Source organism: Cuculus canorus, chromosome 2 (genome assembly GCF_017976375.1).
Source record: "Cuculus canorus isolate bCucCan1 chromosome 2, bCucCan1.pri, whole genome shotgun sequence".
Lineage (NCBI taxonomy): Eukaryota > Metazoa > Chordata > Aves > Cuculiformes > Cuculidae > Cuculus > Cuculus canorus.
In genome coordinates this window covers 95,700,043-95,715,846 of record NC_071402.1, presented here as the reverse complement: position 1 = coordinate 95,715,846, position 15,804 = coordinate 95,700,043, and the positions used below count along the sequence as shown (strand labels likewise).

General features: G+C 37.8%; 1 protein-coding gene across 4 annotated transcripts in view; it reads left to right on the top strand.

Moving 5' to 3' along the window:
- Window positions 1-15,804, top strand: part of KIF13A (kinesin family member 13A) — a 117,195-nt gene that overhangs the window by 65,146 nt on the left and 36,245 nt on the right. For 3 of the 4 annotated variants that reach the window (XM_054058092.1, XM_054058090.1, XM_054058089.1), the window contains exons 10-16: window positions 4,376-4,487; window positions 4,898-5,110; window positions 6,589-6,699; window positions 7,798-7,932; window positions 9,119-9,249; window positions 10,981-11,067; window positions 11,172-11,338. In XM_054058092.1, the coding sequence (XP_053914067.1) occupies window positions 4,376-4,487; window positions 4,898-5,110; window positions 6,589-6,699; window positions 7,798-7,932; window positions 9,119-9,249; window positions 10,981-11,067; window positions 11,172-11,338 (956 nt within the window). Of the gene's footprint in view, window positions 1-4,375; window positions 4,488-4,897; window positions 5,111-5,248; window positions 5,409-6,588; window positions 6,700-7,797; window positions 7,933-9,118; window positions 9,250-10,980; window positions 11,068-11,171; window positions 11,339-15,804 lie in introns of those variants that run through there. The other variant, XM_054058091.1, reaches the window with a different exon arrangement.

The window sequence follows — 15,804 nt, the reverse complement described above, 5'->3', positions numbered from 1 at the left end:
TTCAGGAAGAATTCAAATGCCAGCTCTTGCAGTGGCTAGTCACAAATCACAAGTGTAGCTATAGATAAAGACTGACTTCCTTTTTTTCCCCACTAGGAGGTTTACTCAGTGGTAAACTTGCATAGCGTAGATGCAACAGGGGAGTGTTGTTCTGCCCATTCTGAACCTCTTTGACAACCCAGTACTTCAGATACAGGCACCAAACTTTTCTGTAAAAGATGCTTCGGAAAAAAAACTCTACATGTTCCCATCAGTGAAATGATTATGTGGTATAAATTTGTATTACTTAGTCCACTTATTAAGCATTCTGTATTTGAAATCTCTTTTGGAACTGGTAGGCTAAAGAGAATTCTTAGTTCTGTGCTTGATGTCTTCTGTTTCTAACAGAAGTCACAGTTTTTTTGTTACTTGGAGCTGTAGCGAAGTCTGAATTTTCTTGGAAGCCTCAAAATTGGTATGTGTTTTAGCAGACTAATTCTTTACAGAACATTATGTGCAATCTTCTTTAGGGTGTGATGCAACTTACTTATTAGGGAAAGAGTGATACAGTCTGCTTAGACAATATACCTTGCTATGTCAGCTTATTTTTTAAGTTATTTTGCATTCTTTTATTTAAAAAAAAAGAAAAAATTGTCTGGCAAGTAACCTGGCTGCTTGCACTGTGTTTCATTGTCTTGAAGAAGAATATGGGAATACCATATCTGGTTTGTATTTACAAGGCAAGTGGAATGTACACTCATCTGTGCATACCAAAACTGCACATTGGGACATTCAGCCAATTCCTGCTAATTTCTCTGCTCTTTTCTGCATGAAACCCAACTAGGGCTCTGGTAGCTGCCACTTCATAGAATCATAGAATGATTTGGGCTGGAAGGGACCTTAAAGATGATCCAGTTCCAGCCCCCTCCCCTGCCATGGACAGGGACACCTCCCACTAGATCAGGTTGCTCAAAGCCTCATCCAGCCTGCCCTTGGACGCCTCCAGGGCTGGGGCATCCATGACTTCTCTGGACAGGCTGTTCCAGTGCCTCACCGCCCTCACAGTAGAATATTTCTTTAATCTAATCTAAATCTTCTTTCTTTCAGCTTAAAACCATTCCCCCTTATCTGATCACCGCAATCCCTGATGAAGACCCCCTCCCCAGCTTTCCTGTAGGTCCCTTTCAGGTGCTGGAAGGCTTCTCTAAGGTCTCCCTGGAGCCTTCTCTTCTCTAAGCTGAGCAAGCCCAACTCTCTCAGGCTAGCTTCATAGGAGAGGTGCTTTGTGCCACAACTCACCCTGTTGTAAACATTTCTCTATCTTGGGACAGCATGTTGCAGAAGGGAGGTGATTGCTTTCCCACTTAGTGAAACAAGGGAGACGTGTGTCATATTTGTTACTTCTGTTTTTTTCTCAGAGCTAATGCCAAGTTGCTTTGATGAGAGTGCTGGGTGTCTGCTTTCTTTATTATTGAGATTTTTGGAGGACTTGCCATACCTCATAGGAAAGCTGGACATGCTTGTTCCTCCCCAGGATGTGCTAGTTCCTATACAGAGCATAGAAACGCAGCTGCTTAACAACTCTTTGTGGTGTAGTCAAAGAATTTTTAGAATACAATAGTAGGAGGAAGCAGAATAAACAAGCTGTCAATTAGTGGCTAAGAAAAATGCTTTCTGTGAGCCGTCTGCAGTTTTAACTCTGATGAGTAAAATCACAGCTGTTGTCATTTTAGCTTGAGAGTGCAAAAAGAAGCCTGTAAAATGTAGGCAGGAGAAGGAATGGGTTGGGACAGGTCTGGCTCCAAGCTGATTTGAGGGAGGGTTTTTTTTGTATTTGGACTTAGCTAATAGAAAGGTGGATTCTGCTCATTGAAGAATTTGGTTGTAAATTGTACAGAAGGATCTTGAGCGGGTGTCATTTAGAGACAGAGTTGCTCCTGTGGTGAGGAAGCACGACTCCCCTTCGCAAGCCGCTGACTCAAGCCCGTGGTGGGGAGTATGTGAGCTTCCTGCCGCCTGCACACAAGGGCAGCCTGGTTGTGCCTGAGGAATAAGGACAAGGAGAGCAGAAAGTGTGCAGAAATGGCACTTTCCCATGCTCTTGCACCACCTAAGTTCACTCTGCTGCTTCTGAACTGCGTCAGTCTGCTACAGGCTTAGGCCTTCTGGTCGATTCATTATATAAGTAATGTGTGATGGGATCAAAGTAATGATGGGTCTCTGATGCATCATCTAGTATGAAGCAAAGCAGCTGATGAGACCTGTAATTATTTTGTTGGGCAGCCATTTCTTTTACTGCTTTCCTTAAAGTCTTTAAACAGCTTTGTGTTAAGAAATCTCAAGCAGAATACATTAATAACTCCAGTTTGCTTTTTGTTGCAGATGTTAACATTTAGTCTTAAAATAAAATCGGTATTTATGACGAGCAGAAATAATATTATATCTTTTAATTCTCTGTAAAACTGTAGCTTGTAATTTCCTGTTCATTAAAATACAGTGCCTATAACTCAAATTGTTGTTGCAGCCCTGTAGTGAAATAATTTCCAGTGATAGGCCTTTTCAAATCTCTGTTCTTGCCATCCTCTTTCTGAGTGTCTTTTTCTTTCCTCTCTCATTTTTTTTGTCTTGATTTTCACATTTCCCATTATTTAAAGTGGGAAAGAGGAACTGGAGGAAAATGGGCCAAGGTGATTTTTTTTTTTAACTGAATGTTTCTTGAAGGTGGACGCTGTTAGGAGTATCCTGGTGGTTCTTTTCTGTTGTGCTGTAGGAGGTTGCTACGGAGCAGCACATAGCATCCTGCTGTTTGCTCTCACATGTTTAGCGTGCTATCATCTCTGTCTGTGAAGACTGGAGACAAGAACGAATTCTCCCTCCCCCGACAGGCTTTCAGAGGTTGTTAGGCTTTTGTTTAGGTCACAAGATAAAACTAACTGTCCTTTTTGCTGTGAATTTTTCAGAGGTGAATTAGAAAGTTACCTTATAGACAAATTCACAAAACAGTGCATTCTTGGAAGAACAGATTGCCTGTCCTCTCCTAAAATTTATTTTTCTTTTAATTTTGCTTTCAAGACAGTGCTATCTTCATACCACTTTGTCCTATATTCCATACGGGACATCTTTGTAATGTAATGGTTCTTGTTACTTTACCTTCAGATATCTTCCTTGAAATATTCCTCTAACATTTTTGTTGTTTTCTAAATGTTACTTCTGACCCACTGGTAGTTTCAAGCAAATTAGAGATTTATTTGACTATCTAATTGCAATGCTGCTGAGGTTTTCCGTGATAAAGAGTAGGTGGATAATTGGGCATGAGTATGATGGATCAGTATGCTCTTGGGCTTCAGTGCTCACTGTTTTAAAACCCTTTAGGCATTTGTTTAATGTTCTCAGGCTCCTGAACCAGCTCATTATCTTAAACATGCTCACTCCAAGAGTCCCGATGTGACTTAAAATTGTCACAGGGTTGTATAACGATTGGATAATACAATGTGCAGATGCACAAATTGCTAATACAGTTACCCCTGTTAGTAGAAGCAGTACGTGTACCAAAATGGATAAGTTATCTGTTTTTTCTTCACAGTTCTAGAATGGTGTTTGAGATAAGGCTGTCTGCTAAGTCATTTGGGGGGGGGGGTTCTTTTTCATGCTTGTGCGATGTTTTTGAAACTGGGAGATTGGCCCATTCCCCCCCAAGAAGCTAGTGAGGTTGCACCTCAATTATAAGTCAGCCCATTTGTCAAGGAACCTCCTAATCAGCCTCTTTTGATAGGGAGTCTTCCAGTGTTGTGTGATGGCTGATTAGTTACTGCTACACCAGGCAGACTAGTTCTCCTGGGCCTTAGATGTCTTTATCTTGAGGATGCTTCCTATCGCTAGAGAACTGGTCAGTTTTAGTCTGTTGTTGAGCCAGTGCTTAAAAAATTGATCCTAGAGACAGGAGATTCTCCCTGTGCTGCCAATGCTGACTCGTAACAGTGTTATCAGTGTTGGAGACAGAAAGATTTTTAGTCTCTGAGAAAAGATAGATGCTTAATCAAAGCAGCGATCCTCCGTGTACTGCAGCAGTACTTTTTGAACTATTTTAGATACCCATATATTTCAGCTTAGTCTTCCTGATGCTTCGTCTGAGCACCAGATGAGATGAAGCACTGTAGATACCATTTTTTTCTTGCAAATATGTAACTTCAATAAGTAGATTGCCCTGTTTGGAGCAGGTTAATGGGCTAGCTGATCTCCTGTGGCCATTTACAACTTAAACTATTCTGATAGTTTAAAAATTGCATGTGAAGCTCTGCAGAGAATAGATTAAACTCTTTGGGAAATTCCATTTTCTGTGTTTTATTAGATTTATATTTGGCATATGCACTAAAGTTCTTCTGTGTTGCATTTATAGATCACTTTCAACACTGGGCTTGGTTATATCATCACTCGCTGACCAAGCAGCAGGGAAGGGGAAAAGCAAGTTTGTGCCTTACAGAGACTCTGTACTCACTTGGCTTCTCAAGGTAATCAATATTTTTCATTCATCATCATAAGATGTCAGCTTAATAGTTTGTAGGATCGTCGTGCCATACCTCTGTATACATGGACTTATAATCTAATTTTTAAATAAATGAGCTAAGGAGCTCTCATATTTATGAGTTGTTCCAAATAACATGGACAGCTAAGTATATCTTGTGTTAATTCTCTGTTAATTTACTCTATGTAAAGAGCTATTCGTCTGTTTTCAGTCATAGCGGAATCAAATCTGGTGGATGTGGCTGGAAATGTTTACGGGTCATACCGGTTAGTTTATATCCAGAGTTACCTGTCAGTGTTCAGATAGTAAGCTTTGTATTTTAAGTATATTTGTAAAGACATTGTATAGTCCACAACAATTTTTATCCCTCAAACTTTCTGTTGATGCACTCTACAGGACAACTTGGGAGGAAACAGCCAAACTGCCATGATAGCCACCATTAGTCCAGCAGCAGACAACTATGAAGAAACACTTTCTACTCTGAGATACGCAGACAGAGCCAAAAGAATAGTTAATCATGCTGTAGTGAATGAAGATCCGAATGCCAGGGTCATCAGAGAATTACGTGAAGAAGTTGAAAAACTGAAAGAGCAGCTCTCGCAAGCTGAGGTAACATTATTCACGGTACAATGTAAACAAAGGTTTACAAAGAAATGTCAGACTCTGGCTGGAAGGTTAAACTTTTTTTTTTTTTTTTTTAGGAAAATAAGGAAGACTCGAGTCTTAGACTTTAAAAAAAAAAGACAAAAAATAACCTTGCTTCCTGAAATAAATCCAACATATTGTTTCCTTCTTTTTGTAACTTTTTAATGACAACGTTGTACTGGTGATGACCCTTGTCAGAATAGACTCTTCTTGAGAAACTTCATGTCAAGCAATAATTGATGCAGCACAGATAAGAGCTAAAGTACAACTTCATTCTGTAGGCTTATTAGCAGATATTTTTTTTTTTAATTGATGGACTGCTGAGGTCAAATGGAAAAAGTATGAAAAGACTTTAATTTGGACCACGAAATTTGTGAAAAATCTTAAAAAATTGTCAAAACTACAACACTGAAACCATCAGCAATTTGCTTTACTGTCTTAACACTGTGTGATTGCTGCTTGTCTGGGTAGGATAGGTAGTGATATCCTACTGCACTGTAGGAAAATATATTTTTATCTTTTCAGGCAAAGTACAAAATACCAGAGGCAAAAGAACAGAAGTGTGCCTGAGGGTAAATTTGCATTGTGTTTAAACTTTATGTTCATTTAAGAAATAGTGTGCCTTGTATGAACAGTTCCTTGCAGGCTGAAATGGGAAAATCTGCTTTAAGAAAATGGAGCTATTAATTTTCTTCATAAATATCTATTCTAATCCTGTATTTCAGATCAGAAAATAATATTGTAGCATGTTCTTAATTATGTTGGTGGACTGTGGCTGAACCCAATTAGTAGGAAGGTGTCCACAGGCTTACTAATGTTTTTAAAAAGGTTTTTGCTCTTATACTTTCTGTTAAAAACAGCTATGTAGAATTATAGGCCAGCCTGTGGAATTTTTGCTTGGCACTTTGACATATTCAAGCCCTTTGCTTTTGTCTCCTATTGAGAAATGAGCAGCCCCTGCTAGCTGCAGAGCATGCCTTCCTTCAAAGATAATCAGTGGGGTCAGTCTGAAAGCTGTAATGCAACTCTAGGAACACTTATGAAACCACGATAGAATGGAAGGCTATATATCGAGAGGAATTTGTATATGAAAATACTTTTGGAAGAAAATTTGCAGTTGAACTTCAGAGCTAAAATCTAAAAGTTTTTAAATATTCAGATATTTTTGTACAGACACTGAAGCTTGAGGGGGCAGGCGCAAAGATTTTGTTGGTTCCATTGGCCTCTGGAGCTATATTGATCTTTCACATCTGGCCCTATCACAGGTTGATTCCGTCATCTTCCTTTACAAGTGACCGGTTTCTTCATCTTCTGCCATGAAGAACCTGGGGTATAGGTGAAATCTGTAGTTGCATTTCATATTATGTTGCTGTGTTCAGTTTCCTTGTGCAAGTAGACATTGCAGTGGGAGGAGTAAGTTTTTGCTGATGTCTACCTTTTAGGCCATGAAGGCACCAGAACTGAAGGAAAAACTGGAAGAATCTGAAAAACTAATAAAAGAGTTAACAGTCACCTGGGAAGAAAAATTAAGGAAAACAGAAGAAATTGCACAGGTATTTCAGAAATTTTGAGAAGGAAAGGCCAGATACTTATCTAGAGCAAGTCAGCTGAATTTCATGAGCTTTAGTTGACTCTGGTGTATTCCTCAACAGCTATTCAAAATTTGTCTAGATTTTTGTCATTTACTCTCATTTTGGGGGTGTGAGGTGGGTTTTTTTTGGTGGGGTGTCTACGTTTCATTAGAATAAATGTAGCTGTGTTGTGATATCATTGTTAAAAAACAGTATTTGATTTTAAAATAAAACATCAAAATACATTTGGGTAGCTCACTTGATTTATAAGACCACGGTGGGATCTTGGATGTGTTTCCCTTGAAATGACTAAGAAAACTCAGAATTACGAAATGATCAGAATTTTGGGTGGTCTTTGTTGCTTTTGCTTTTAATGACTTCTTAACCAGACAAGGAAAAGTGTAAATGTGTTCACTAATGTTTGGTTATGATGATGATTATTAAAATAAGACTTCTGGATTCCAGTGTACTTCTCTATCATTTTCACCATCTATAGCTTGGAGAACGAGTCTTGTTGGTTTCCCTTTCTCATCTTAATGATCCAGAAGCCTCCTTTAATGCCACCACTGTTTAAATTAAAAAAACCTAAACCAAACCAAATAAAAAACCCCAACCCCAGACTGTTTTTGCAAAGCAAGAAGACATCTGTGTTCTAGTTGATGCTTTATCTGAATTAATAATAATGCTGCAAAATAATAAACCTACACTGTGGCATGCTGTTTTCTAAATCCTCTATGACTATGATTCTCTTTGAATTAATTGCGTCTGAGCCTAGTTTTTAACTAACACAGATGCTCAAAGCCATTTTGTGGTACTTATGAGTATCTCTAATAAAATCAGTAGAGCTGTTTAGGTAAGGAAGTTCAGCTTTGGGGAAGCAGGTTTAATATATATAAACATATATTAAATGTAAACTATTAAAAATTTCATACTTGACCAATTTCTTAAGCTCTGTTTCTGATAGCATTATACAGAATGCATGTTAAGTGTGTGCATCTTCAGCTTTAGTTGCTTTGCTTTTATTTTACTTGTACATTCCATATTGCAACAGGCAAGTTTAACCTATTTTTGTGCTTGCAGGAGAGGCAAAGACAGCTAGAGAGCATGGGAATTTCCCTTGAGTCTTCAGGGATCAAGGTTGGGGATGACAAGTGTTACCTGGTGAACCTGAATGCAGACCCTGCACTCAATGAGCTTTTGGTTTACTATTTAAAGGTAAGAATGTGAATACAGAAGGATGTTTACACAGCATGAAAGGACACTTGTTTTTTGTTTTTAATTCCTGGCTTAATTTGTTATTAAGAGTGTATTTAGATTCTGAGACCTAGATGCAGCAAAATAGGGTAGATGTCCTCCTACTGTTTAGGCTTTTGTTCTCCCTTTGCAGTTCAGCTTCATTGTTTTCCTAACTGATCTCCTGGTTGTCAGCAGTGCAAGAAGTGCTCAGTGTGCCAGTGTTCAGATAAATTCTAGCTTTTCCAGACAGGCTGTGAATGGACCTGCCTTTTGGGCTGAACCTGAAGCAAGAGCCTGATGTTAGATGCTGCACTGAGGATTGCTTTAAATATTCAGATAAAGATCAATATCATAAAGAGATGATGTTTAGTAGTAATCAGTAAAAGTAAACACAGTCTTCAATGACAGAAAAGCTTAAGAAGAAGAGAAAGGGGGGGAAAAAAGTGCTGTTAAAAATTTTTCAGAAATACATTTTCCTTCTACTTCTAGCTTTCATACCATTCTGTTTAGCATAGTCTCATGCCAAAGTGGAATAACGTCAAATACAAACCTAGTAAGTTTGTAAGGAAATGTGAGCTCCTTGTCAATAAGAAACATTATCCTGGCTTACAGTTACTTTTCTGCTTTAGTGGCTGAGATAGGGCTTCTGTATTTGAACAGTAAATAAAACACGGCTTCTCTAACATCAGGGAAGCAAAGTATTTCAGCAGAATTTACAATATGACTTGAAATTATGTAGAGATTAGTATGTTTAGTTGAGTTGCTAAATAGGCGTTTTCTGCAAAGCAGACAGTTCTATGCACCTTGTTTTACTATCCATGTTGTCCTTTCTTACATGTGCCTATATGACATGCCTAGTTTTCTTCGCTAATTGCATTTATTGCTTGTTTGCAAGGATAGTCTGAGAATATTACTAAATCAGAAACTGTATGTCAACTGTTCTATTTTGCATTATCTAAAACTGTATGAAGGTGAAATGCGGGGCAAAAGAACAGTTCGTGTGACCTTTGCTGTCTTCAAATCTGCTGTGGCACCTTTTCTGCTCTGTAGAAGAGCTTAGCAAAGGAGAACACGTAGATTGTGCAGTCTGTGCTGTAGCTAATGCTTTCTTAGCTATGTAAATAGTGATAGTTTGCTTGTCTCCTAGTAAAAACTTATTTTCTAGGATCACACAAGAGTTGGTGCAGATACCTCTCAGGACATACAGCTCTTTGGTATAGGAATCCAACCAGAACACTGTGAGATTGATATTGCTTTAGATGGAGAAGTTACACTCACACCCAAAGAAAACGCAAGGTAAGGAAGATCAGCAGCACCTTCCAGTGAAGCGTTTGCTTTTCTTTACCAGAAGATAACTTGCAGGCATTTTTATTTATGTAGTCAAGAGCAGTTAAGTTTCTGATTGATAAAGAGCTTCAACGAAGGTGACTTAAAGAGATACTTGGAAGTGAAGTTCAGCAATAAAACTGAGATTTCTCCCCCATGTGTACACATTCACCCACTCACTCCTATAGCATAACATATTCCCAGGGGTATGGCTCAGAATAAAGCATTGCAAGAAGGTATTTGGTAGGAATGAGCAACCATTCCTTATTTTTATCTTGAGTGGTAACAGGATCAGTGAGACGCTACTGGCAATCCCAGCCTATGCAATGGGATTGTAGGCTGTGTCTTGATGGGGGAGGATAAATTGTGCCTCTGAGTAGTTCCTGTTGTAAAGCTCAGTATTTTCTGAGAAAGAGGTGTCTGAAGATCTTTATATTATTTTTTAAATCTTTAATTACTGTTATGTCTAGTAAATACGCAGTGAAGTCATGTTTCTATATGTGTATTTTAATTATATTTCATTTTAGGGGCACTGTGTCTTCTTGGATAGAATTTTAATTGTCTTTGTCACTTCATTGCCAATGGCATGTGATGAGCAGTGCCTTTGTCCTAGTTAATAGTCACACTCCTAGACTGAAATCTGCATATCTAAATAATGTACAGATTAATGTAAGAATGAAGAAGAAAGTTTGAGACACACCTTTTAAAAAATCTGATTTCTTCCATTCTGCCTTCAGTGAAATACCTCTTGGCATTTGCATTTTTCTTCTTCAGCCTACAGTACAAAATTTCAAAGAAGTGGAGTTCAGACTTGTGGTAGTAGAGTTATTGTACTGGAAATCAGTCATGATCAGGCACATGTCAGTGGAAAAAAACCCATTTTCATTTAATGCAGTGCTTAAGTAGTTATTCTTAAGATGCTAGTGTCAGCAGAAATTTAGTTACCAGAATTTCATTGAAAAAAATTAAATAAGTATCTGATTTTAAATCAAATTCTTACATATTTGTGTTTACTTACTTGAGAGAGACAGCTGAAGTGCAGAACACTGCATCTGAAAAGACTTTTTTTTTCCCCTTTCAGATAAAATATTCTGGTTTGTGACTTGCATGTGCAAAAATTCAACAGCTCCATTTTTTTGGTGATTGAAACTTAAAACCAAAGAAAACTAAATGCAAAAATAGCATTGTGCCAGATGTTCACAAAAATAGACCTTTGTTAATAATAAAGACTCCATTTGTTGAAAGAGTGAAACTTGGATCTAAGGGTCTTTTCTTATGTTTGAATGCTGAGTATGTTAACAGTACGTTTTACAACTGGGTGTTGACTAATTTATATCTTGGAGAGCTTTATCAGTAGGATTTGCATGCAACCACATTTGCAGATGCTTTATAAGGAACAGGCAGTGACCCAGTTTGAGAAGTGGACATTTAAAGAAAACTGTACAGCTTAGAGCAACCTTGTCTGTATGTTTACTGAGGAGCTGTTCCAGCCAAAGCTCGAGACGGGAAGGTGCCTTGTGTTTGTTTCTGAAAGCAGAAATTGGACCAATAACCTTCCTGTTGATTCTTTAATGAGAGCCTAGGAAATTTGTGCATCATATGATACAAATCACTGTCAGTAAATGGGAGAAACAGTAGATCTTGTAGTAACTTTTTAACCTTTTATGTTAAAGATTTCACTGAAGTATTTTCTTCTTTCAGATCCTGTGTAAATGGTGCACTGGTATGTTCTGTCACTCAGTTATGGCACGGAGACAGAATATTATGGGGCAACAACCACTTTTTTAGGTAATAGTTGATATTTGCATTCCAGCCTTTTTACATTCAACTTTTTTCTTAGTTCCACTGTTCTGCATGAACTTTTTAGAAACTGAATTTAAACTTTTCCACAGAATCAATTTGCCAAAGAGGAAGCGACGAGATTGGCTTAAGGACCTTGAGAAAGAAACTTCGTTAGGAGAGCACGATTTGGATGCAGCTAGTGAAGCTTCCTCAGAACCGGACTACAACTATGAGTTTGCACAAATGGAAGTTATTATGAAGACACTGAATAGTAATGGTAAGGCAACTGCCAGATTAAAAATGTTCTTTTGGATTGTCTAACCAGTTCAGCGTGGAACTCAATTTATACATAAAACAACACACAGTACGCTTATTCCAGTGGCCTTTGGAGCATTTTCAGAAAAAGATACTTTACACTTAGGTATAAATACATGAATTAGGAGTTGGTTTGTACCCAACTACACAATTTTCTCTCTACATCTGCTGTTCTTTATAGTGCAACTGAGTTATAGTCTTATGGCTGCTGAATAATTATCTAACTCTTACCAACCTCTTGCTTTTGCAAGTTACTACAGACAAAAGGGTGCTCCAGATATCGCTTAGTTAGTTTCATCCTTCCTTTTGTATCAAATATTACTGACATCATTCTAGCCTTAGTAGAAAAACACTAAAATGATAACAAACCAGTAGTCAAATGTCTGCTAGGTTGTTTTTAATGCTTGATCGCTCTCACTTTTTTTTCTTAATCTCTGTTGAATCTTTTGTGATGCCTTTTCAGAACCGTGTAATAATGTATAGTATGTACAAAATAATGGTATGGTATATATAAAACAATATTGTGTTTTAATGGTTTCCGGAAAGCAGGTCATGGTTCATATGATATAATATCGTATGAATGGTACGAAGAAATGCTGAAAAACTTGGTAAACTACTGAAAGGTTTGTGCAGGCTTTTTAATACACAGCATTTGAGAGGCAAATACCTTGGGTTTTGGTCACTACCAAGAAGACACAGCAGATCGTGTTTCATTGCTTTCTGTTCTCCTTTCTTCATGTCTTTGCAGTATTTCCGTATTTGTTTGCTGTGGTTTACTTGTTGAAATGCAGTATTTACTATTTCTTGATTTCTCCTTATTCTCTAACTTTCTCTGTTTTGCTATTGAGTACAGCATGATGATTTTGTATGTGTGAGGCCCTAGCAATAGTTTGCAGGGGTTTTTTATAGCTTAATTTTAGTGGGATGCTTGTGTGAGTTACAGGGTCAGGTCATTTAAGTTGATGTGAAATTACTGTTTGATAACAGAAATATTCTCACTATGGTTCACTCATACCAGGAGATGAATTTCAGATGAATCTACCATCCTGGTGGTCTTCAGTGTTATCATTGCTCATGAAGATTCTGTTGCCTGTCTTAAGGCCTCAAACCATCCCGTATCTGTGCCAAAACTGGGACAAAGGTTTTGAACTCAATTGGCTCATACATGAGACTGCTGGAGAAATGTGAAAGCATTAATTGATGCGTGATCTGCTTGTTGCTAGCCAGGGATCTGACTAAACTGTAGCAGTTTACAATGAGTCAGTGTTCTCTGAATGGGGGGTCACATTTTTTGGTTTTCATGTGCTGTTATCTAGCTGACGGAAATGATTCTTTATAGTATTTCAGGTATCTTTACATTTTAGTTCAGTAGGCTTTTTTGATTGTGGTCTATGCCACTTTGTCTTGGTCAGCTGTTTTCTGTGCTTTGCTCAAGAGCAGTACAGACCTTGCTGTTCCATTAGAACTTTTTCCTCCCTAATGCACAGCAAATGTTAGGAGTCATATATGTCACACAGTTTCAGCCGTGTCATAACCCAGTTATTCTGCTTTTTCTATCTTCTGCTTCCTCCCACATAGGTGTTGCTTAACTAAATTGGAATAATAAGTGATAATAAAACCCCGACAAAACAAGTGACTGAGGATCATAGGCTGGTCTTTTGATTTGAAGCCCAGTAGCACTTGCAAGTTTTGTTTTTCTTAGTGCTATAGCTAAAATATATTTTTTTTCAGACAGGCTTTCAGTTTGGTGAGGAAGAAGTGAATCAGCTTTGTTTCAATACCATTTATTTGTTCTTCCTTAAAATGAAAAACAAATACGAGTGAGGACGAAGGAATAACCAAATAACTGAAAAGAGTTATTTCTATCATCTTTATTCTCAGGAGAGACCCTAGAAGGGGAGTAAAGGAGCATTTAAAAATTTTGATTAGGTGATTATTATATAGGTGTGTTATGGTTTTGGGATTTTTCCTTCACATCATTGGTTTGATATAAACCAATGCGAGAGGTTTTGATTTGTCTTTATTTTGGGTTCCCCCGCCCGCTTGATCTATTTGAGAACAGTAACCCTCTTTGAATAAATAGCATAGCTTCTCTAGGGTTCAAGCACATTTGTTTTTATGGCATGTAACCAGCACAACAGTGTCACATATTGCATCCGGCTGCAGAGAAGCTCTGAGGAAAATGTGTAACTTTGAAAACAGCTGTAAAGAAAACATCCAGATTCTTTCCTACTTTCAGCATGTTCTTTGTGGGATTCTGCCAGATCAGCTTTGTACTGCTAATTCGTTATGCTGGTCAAACACAGAACACAGCAAAGGAGTTTACTTTATTCTTGCATATGGCGCAGTGGTTAAGTAAACGATGCGATTAGGTTATGCAGCTTCTCATTTAAGCTAACAAAACTTTTAGAGCTCAGGGTGGGGATGTTGATAAAACTTAGCAAAGCAGCCTGTGTCATAGCATTTTTCTAGACTGCTTAGAAAAATGAACATATATGAAATTTAAGGAGTTTATTCAGCATTGTTGTTGCTGGATTAACAGATTCCAGATATGAATTAAGTGACATCGCAGCAAGGTAATAAATGCTGCTCATCCTATGGAGAAAGTATGTTCTTTGGTCCAGTGTTAATACCATAACATTTTGCAGAGGATTAGCTGCATACCAATGGTCTTCTCAGGGTGATTTAACTCTTGTTGTGTAAATGGGTAAAGGATTGAGACCTGGGACTTCAAACACTGAATGGAATTTGCGTTACATTTGGTAGACGCTGGGTAGAATCTTCCCTAATATGTTTGACGTTGCATGAGTAATCTGAAATGGTGAAACATGGTGCTTAAAACTAACTTAAACACTAGCTATAGTTCTTTTGAGTTGTGAAAAACACTCTTTTTTCATCTTGAGGTATGAGACGGTTTGTAATTCACACCATATTTTGCTTTTTCACTCTGAAAAGCTGGGGCTTTCTCGATAAACTCTTTCAAAAGCTAAATTGAAGACTTTTCTAAAAACGTAACTTCACCTTTTATATTTCAATCCAAGGGTAACCCAGCTTTTTATTCCCAAACAGTAGTGGATTTCGTTGAAATGGGGAATTTTCAGATTAAGTTCTTGCATCGTGTTTCAAATATTGTCCATAATTTAATTTGATCCTGTGGTGGTTATCATCCTGTAAATCCAGGTGCCTGGAAAGGTCACTTTCATTAGGGAAATCTGCTTGCTGAACTTGGAGTAGGTCATTGAGCAGTTTAAGAAAGTTTTGTCTTAATGAGTCAGCCTTAGATTCATTTCCTGTGTTTGCAAATACAATAGAGGGCTTTCCATGCCACTGCTCTGTCTTCTGAATAATACTTGATTTCTCAACCATTCTTACTCATTAATAAAATGATTTTAGGGATTATCCCATAAAATCCATGCATGTGAAGGTAATTCCGGTATTATCTGGAGAAGGTAGGAAGATGATGATGCAGATCAACACAAATAACTTGGGGTTTAGTTTAGGATATTAGAACTTGGTTCAGTCAGTTGGTTTTGTTGTACTGTCTGTTCAAAAGCTAAAAATAGCTAACCATCTTTCTTAGAATGTCACGGACTAAAAAGTAATATTTCTGGTTATTTTAATACACTTTTATGCATCACTGGTTTGCTATTTGGTCGCTATTTATACTGACTGATTTCCAACTTTGTGCCTATAATTAATGATTGTGGTGGTGTTTTATGTTGCCTTTGCATGAAGCCAGTGATTTCTTCCATGGAAAAGGCCAGGGCCACTGTAGCAACTTGCAGTAGTCTTCAGGAAAACTTCTATGAAATCTTATGAGGACTGGTCTTGGTGGTGAAGACAAGATGGTTCATAACTAAATCAGACTGATGACGTTTTGGTTGTTTTGTGGGTTTGGGTTTTCTTTAAGAAGCACACTTCCACCTCCCAAGTGAGAAAGTGTAATTAAATCTAGGTTTATTTTTCTGCCTCCGTTGTGTCAGCCTGGCATCCTTAAAAGTCACAGCAGCTTTTTTAAAATATAGATATATCACAAACAATTATTTAAAGAGTTTTTTTAATTTGAAAATCCTGCATGTTCTAGAGCTGTAATGACGCTTTCCATAGTAATCTACCACTCCAGCTACTGAACTCCTCTGTCCTCCCTTTCCAATATATGGAATCAGCAGTTTGTTAGGTGATGTGGTATCACTCAAATACTCCTCTAGGTTGGTCCTCTTGCAAACCACTTTTTTTCTGTATTTAAGCTTTCAGATGTATATAAAAAGAGTTTATTCCATTGAATTGCTTTCAGGGGCACAGTCTGGCATTGGACCTAAAACCAGGAACAGAGTAGTTTTTCTTTAATTTCATTGACGCAATCAGTTGCTATTTCAGGATAGAGTATCCAGATGGATACTGTTCTGGGTTGATGCTGAGGTGAAATGT